Here is a 6740-nt window from a genome sequence, read left to right on the forward strand (position 1 = left end):
ACACGAATAAAACACGAATATGACATTTTCTAAAATAAATTCCTAGCTAGATCGAGTTATCGCCCCCGAAACCCCCTATATACTATATTTCATGAAAATCGTTGGAGCCGATTTCGAGATTCCAATTATATATATATATATGTATATATACAAGAATTGCTCGTTTAAAGGTATAAGATAAGGAATAGGATACAGAAGGATACAAGGATACAAAACATACCAAAAACATTCTTTCCCCAGCCATTGGCGACACAGTTCCGGTTCGTCTCGAACTCCTGCTGGTCTCCTGGCATGCAGATCACGTTGATGTGGTCCGCCAGCTCCAGGGGCCGGTCCAGGCGGAGCAGCGCCAAGTCATTGCGGAGGCTCTTCGGCTGGAAGTCTGGAAATTTTTTGTATGAATCGTTGATGAATTCCTCATTGCACACTACAATTATATGATACAATAAAAAAGGAGAATTATGACAAAAAAAAAATGTATAGAGAACGGTCTAATAGTTATGATCGATCTCTCCCAGAAAACCCGATAGAAACAATTATAGTTATTGCTGTAGAACATTGATTGTATATTTATTATTCTATGGACTTCCAATGCAATCTGTGCTGGATGTGTCGAGGCCAAAATCAGCTGTTTTGTTAAAAACCCATATAGTCTATTAATAAAACTGCTAATTAAACCACTTGGCTGCGACATACACATAAGCTTGGTGTATCACACACCAAGCTCCACCACTCTTTCCAGTGTGTAAACAGCGTAATAGAGTATATTTTTGAGTTTTGATTTTTCAGTGAGCAATGCAATGTAAAATAGATTTGCCCCATGTCCCTAGAGCAAAATTTTACCCCTTTTTCATCATATGGAGCAACTGAGCTAGTGGTTCGCCTGATGGTAAACGATCACCAACGTCTATGAACATACTGCGCTTGTGCTTCTGCAAATGATTTATCCGCTTTAAAAGGGGTAAGGGATAAGGAATGGATTAATTATAGGAAAGAAAGAATGGACAGGGAAGGGTCAGGAAACGCAATAGCATGCTATTATTTCACGTCAGTCTTTTGTGGGGGTGTGGTGCCGAAGCGTGCTCGACTCGCACAATAAAAATCCATCTATCTCCATACAAGGGCTAAAAGAATATCACTCACCATGTCTAATAACAATTTCACTAACTAGCCTCTCCTGCGCCTCCAGCCGCTCTTTGTTTGTCTGTGTGTCCCACTCTCCTGCCCTAACTTTCAATGTCCCGGGCCCGAACCTGAAAACAGTTCCTCTATATGTCACCGGACAGAAAACTTTTGATAAATTGTGATTCAAAACATGCTTAATACTTTATATTTCTTGATATGAAAGAGTAGAAGAGAATCGATTGCTGTGGCGGGATCACGGGTGGCCGAGAGGCTAGGCGTTGCTACTTTTTGGCAAAAAGACGCGGGTTCGAATCCCGCCTCGCGATTAATTTTTTTCTATTCTTTAAACATTTCTTATCCATAGATCTCGTTATAAAATAAAGGAAAGTGTTGTCTGTGGATAAAACCTCCAAGCACAATTAAATACTTACGCCTTCGCTATGTGTGCGCCTGTCATCACCACCTGGGGGTGTATGAGCACCCCCACTCCGACGTAACTTCCATTTAGGGCATCCAAGAGAGCTATCACCCAGGGAAATTCGCCGAATTGCGCTTCGTTTCCCTGAAATATGAATGTTTTATTGTTAGGGCAACTTTTGCCCAGGGCGTGATGGATCAACCTAACCTAAAATCTTCGTACAAATGTGTACAATACGTACAAGTATGTACAAATGTGAAAGTCAATGGAAAGTAAATTTAAAATTAAATACAGTTAAAGAACTTCATTCAATAATATCAGAGCTATATGAAATAAAGAAATCCATTAGCGTGATAAATTTAAATTGTAAAACATGATTACAATCCTTTATAATTTATTTATTTATGTTGGCAACATCGTAATAGACTACAACTGGCAGCGTGGCTGCCAACGTGAATTTAAAAAGAAATAAACGGGCGTCGAAAATCAAATGAAATAAAATGACATTGGATGGGGTGGTTGGGCATAGTGAAAACGATTGGTGAAGTGCTACATAAATTAGTAATTTGCTTACATTTATTTATTTATTTATTTATTCTTTATTGCACTTATTTAAAATTCAAGAAAAAGAAAAGAAACAAATAGATAAAAGCTTACATAAGTACAATGGGCGGTATTATCGCTTACAGCGATTTCTTCCAGTCAACCTCTTAAAATTATTAACAGTAACGGAATTTTTACAAAAAAAATCTTACTTTTTTACTACCAAAATAGCCAACATCCAACTTTCTGATGTCATACTGACAGGAGAAAAAAAAACCAATGACACCTCTTTAGCACAAAATCTTGCTAATACATTACATACAGATAATACATTTTAAGTTAACGATTATTAAAAAAAAAACCTAAACCGTCTTCAAATTGCCAGAATTAGACCAAATTTAAATGTGACCACACCGGAGACACCAGCTTTCGAATAAAAGAATCGTCAATCTGAGAAACATGCACTTCAAAGCATTTCAACGCTATAAAACTAGAAATTTAATTGTCACCCAGTGAAAAGTTATTGTATAGAAACGGCAAAAAAACACAGTCGAATTAAGATTCTCCGCCTTATTTGAAGTCGGTTAAAGCACAGATAACATAATACTATAGCTTATAACGAATCTGGGGTAAATCTTAACAAATATTCAGTCTCCCCGTGACCACGCTCGCTGTAAAGTGTTCGAAACGTCGGGTTAATAATATAATGAATAAATCGCGTTTAAAATCCGTTGAAAAATTTTAATTTCTAAATGTATAATACTCGCGTGAAATCAAACACAAGAAAATACTAAGTACTCACATTACCACCAGTGACCTGGAAGTCTAGACCGTTAGGGTTGCTATACCCACAGGCCTTCAGCTGTTTGGGGTCTGGCTTTGGTGCAGGATACTTGTTGGTAGTGTCAGGGTCCGTGCAGCATCTCTCCACACTCTCCTGGCAGTCATCTTCACCAAATCTGGTTGGATTTTAACATTTTTAATATGTAGTTCTTAAAGATCCTACTAATATTATAATCGCGAAAGTTTGCAAGTATGGATGTATGAATGTATGTATGGATGTTTGTTACTCTTTCACGCAAAAACTACTGAACCGAGTGCAATGAAAATTGGTACGTAGCTGGACAGCTGGCATAACATATAGGCTTTTTATCCCGTTATCCTACAGGATACAGACTTACGGGGCTGAAGCTTAAAACTAAAAATATCAAATTACATATATATCTACTTTTGTTATCAAACCAACCCTTTTTCTAATATCCAGCCTTCATTTTGTTAAATAAGATTGCATCTATCAAAATCGGTTTATTCATTATAGACGTACACATTCACATACATACACACGCTCAAAATGCATTACCCTACTTCGGTCAGTCGGGTAAAAACGACTGTTAAACGAGACTTCCTTTCTCTCTTCCTTACGCTTTAGTTAAGGTGATAATAATCCTTGCTACTAATATTATAAATGCGAAAGTTCGTAAGGATGTGTGTGTGTATGTTGCTCTTTAACGCAAAAACTACTGAATCGATTGCAATGAAATTTGGTACATAGACAGCTGGACAACTGGAATAACATATGGGCAACTTTTTTCCCCGATATTGCAACGGGATATGGACTTATGTGGGTGAAACCGCGGGGCACAGCTAGTCATTGATAAAATAGACAATTAAAGTTATACAAGAAAAATATGTTGTAAGAGAATAAATCGGTATTGCGAAACTGTGGGCTACATATAAATAAGCTCTTCAGCGACTGTAAAATGGGTCACCCATCCAATGTATGACCGTGCCAACCGTAGCTTAACCTAGATTTTTTATTATAGCGACACTGGCAAACGGTTTTGCCCATTGGCTATGGAAATCTAAAAAAGCATACGTCAAATAAAAAAAGATACCTGATATCCAATTGCCCCCATCCAGTGACGCTTGCGTTAGAAATCTGATTCCCGTTCAAGTCCTTATCGCACAGGTAATAAGGTACACATTTGCATGCATTCCCATTGCTGTCTTGGAGATATGTGGTGCCCTCTGTAGGCTTAATTGTAATCTGGAAATTTTAAATTTAGACGAAATTGGAATACTTTTTTTCCTTTAATTACAAACTTTGAAACCTCTTTTGTCCTAAAGGGAAGGATTACATTTTTTTTCTTTTTTCTTTGCACTTATTTATATTTTGAAAATAGAATGATATAATTACATAGTATAAAGTCGCTTCCCACGTTTGTATACATATACGCTATATAAGATCTAATCTTTAAGACAACGGATGCTAATGGGTTTTTTAATAGACAGATTGAACCAAGAGGAAGGTTTATATGTATAATTGCGTCTATTAAATTGTTTCAAATTTAAAGCGTGCGACGCCACGGACAAAGGCTCGCAAACCGCAAAGACGCAAAGCGCGTACGTTAATAAATATTATTTTAATCTTAATATATAAAAATCCAGTGTCATAATGTATATTACCAATGAACTCTTCACCAACTCAACTGATTTCTATGAAATTTGGCATTTTATGTGTAATTTGGTCCAACTTAAGATATAGGATAGGTTTTATTTCGATTAATTATCCCAATAATTTATAATTAACAATAAATTTAGCCACAGCTACAGCAACGCGTGGCCGGGTGTGCTAGTTGTATATTTTTTACCAAATAGACCAATTTAATATAATTAAAATGAAGGTTCGTAGTTAAGTGCAATTAATGTAACTGTGTGCGTAACGTAAGCTATATAAAATGTTTTCCATATTGTTTGAAATTCTAAAATAAAAATACTATAACCTAAAAAGAAAACCTTCAGAGGAATAGAGACAGTCAGGTAGAAATCAGTGGATTTTGTTAAATGGCTTTTGGGCACGTCGATTTGATTATATTTGTACGTTTTGTATGTAGGAGTCGAGTACGTTTCGGCACGAATTGGTCAGCTCGCACCGGGAAAGTACCACAACCCCACGGAAGACTGGCGTGAAATAGCATGCTGCTGTGTTTTGTATAGTGATTGTGGGATCCGGAGGCCCCTTTCCTCAAAAAAAACTTAAAAAAACTTACATCTTCCAATTTCTGATTTCCGGTAGTGGTTGTGGGGGGAGTACCAAATATTTCCACCAGTACACTTGGATCTACCGTGGCTTGAGGGTATCCAGCTGCCAGCGCCAGAAATGAGCTGATGATGAAGAGCATCTGGAAGATACTTGAATGTTTAAAGATTTTTACCTAGTTTTTTTTTTAGACTGCTAGAAGTAGCAGAGTAGCTTAAAAGTGCTATAAAACTTATATAGTATATACTAGCTGACCCGGCGAACTTCGCAACGCCATTGACCTTTCTTTGAAACATTTATCCGTACCTTTTAAACCTTCCCTGGACTATTATGAAAGCATCAAAACAAAATTTATCAAAATCGGCCCAGCCACTCTCGAGTTTTAACGAGATTAACGAACAGCAATTGACTTTATATATAAGAGTGTTACTGTGTTACTGTAAAAGCTCGAATCAATCAAATCAAATCAAAAACTCTTTATTGTGCACCTTTACAAGAAGAGTAAAAACAGGATATAAATAACAACATAATATTAACATGAAGAGCACAACAGGCGGCAACTCGAACTGTGTTACTCCTAAGATTTTCCGATAAAACCTAAGTATTACCAACTATCAATGGTAAATGTCCAAACGGCTCTTTTATATATTTTTAACACCAGCTACTTGGTAAATCTTAGGATTGACCTCAATGGGTATTGGAGAAAATTAGAATACCATAATGACAGATTTTAAGAATAATATATGTTTAAAAACATTTCATTTATTGTTTTTTACCAAATGGATAACCCATTCTCAATAAGTAATTCTACGTTAAACATAAAATCTCGTTCCGTTTTTACTTATAATGATTTATAAATGAGCTATACTGAGAAACGAACCATCAATTGCTCATTTCAATTTAAATAACCGTCCTTTGTTAAAACGTACAAAAACAAATTAAACATTCAAGTTATTGAGACATTCAATTAGCATATTAAATTGACTAGACTTACTTGGTCGTTATTCGAAATATATTTGTATAAGAAAAACAAGATTTCAATTAATATTTATTTTGTGTTATTTATTACTTACAGGCGTAATAAAATTGATGAGGCTAGACTAGACTTTATAATAAATTAGCGTTTGCGTTTGCGTTTGTAGATATTATCATATACTACCGGTCCGCCATGGCTTCGCCCGTGGTACTTATAGCATATAGCCTTTCTCAAGAAATGGGCTGTCTAACACTGAAAGAATTTTTCAAATCGGACCCGTAGTTCCTGAGATTAGTGCGTTCAAAAAAACAAACAAACTCCTCAGGTTTATAATATTTGTATAAACCTTCTTCTTAAATCCCTCTATCTCTTATAAAATAAACCTTCAAAATCCGTTGCGAAGTTTTAAAGATTTAGGTATACATAGATACATAGGGACAGAGAAAGCGACTTTGTTTTATACTATGTAGTGATATACTCCGCAAATGCTGTCCTGTCTGGTATATTCTTATATAATTAGTTTTACTGGCTTATTATTATGATTCCTTTTTTATTTGAGAGCTGGTGTCTTTCCATATGGTCTCATTTAAAATTAGTCTAGTTTTCACAATGAATGGCAGTTTAGTTTCTTGTTAAGG

General features: G+C 35.8%; 1 protein-coding gene across 1 annotated transcript in view; it reads right to left on the reverse strand.

Moving 5' to 3' along the window:
- Positions 1-6740, reverse strand: part of LOC119839041 (phenoloxidase-activating factor 2-like) — a 14811-nt gene that overhangs the window by 2279 nt on the left and 5792 nt on the right. Inside the window, exons 2-7 of the mRNA XM_038365215.1 lie at positions 5137-5268; positions 3982-4133; positions 2889-3045; positions 1557-1687; positions 1144-1253; positions 221-382 (exon numbers count right to left, since the gene is read on the reverse strand). Coding sequence (XP_038221143.1) covers positions 221-382; positions 1144-1253; positions 1557-1687; positions 2889-3045; positions 3982-4133; positions 5137-5268 — 844 coding nt within the window. The remainder of the gene's footprint in view (positions 1-220; positions 383-1143; positions 1254-1556; positions 1688-2888; positions 3046-3981; positions 4134-5136; positions 5269-6740) is intronic.

The sequence above is a fragment of the Zerene cesonia genome, unplaced genomic scaffold (genome assembly GCF_012273895.1).
Source record: "Zerene cesonia ecotype Mississippi unplaced genomic scaffold, Zerene_cesonia_1.1 Zces_u007, whole genome shotgun sequence".
Classification (NCBI taxonomy): domain Eukaryota; kingdom Metazoa; phylum Arthropoda; class Insecta; order Lepidoptera; family Pieridae; genus Zerene; species Zerene cesonia.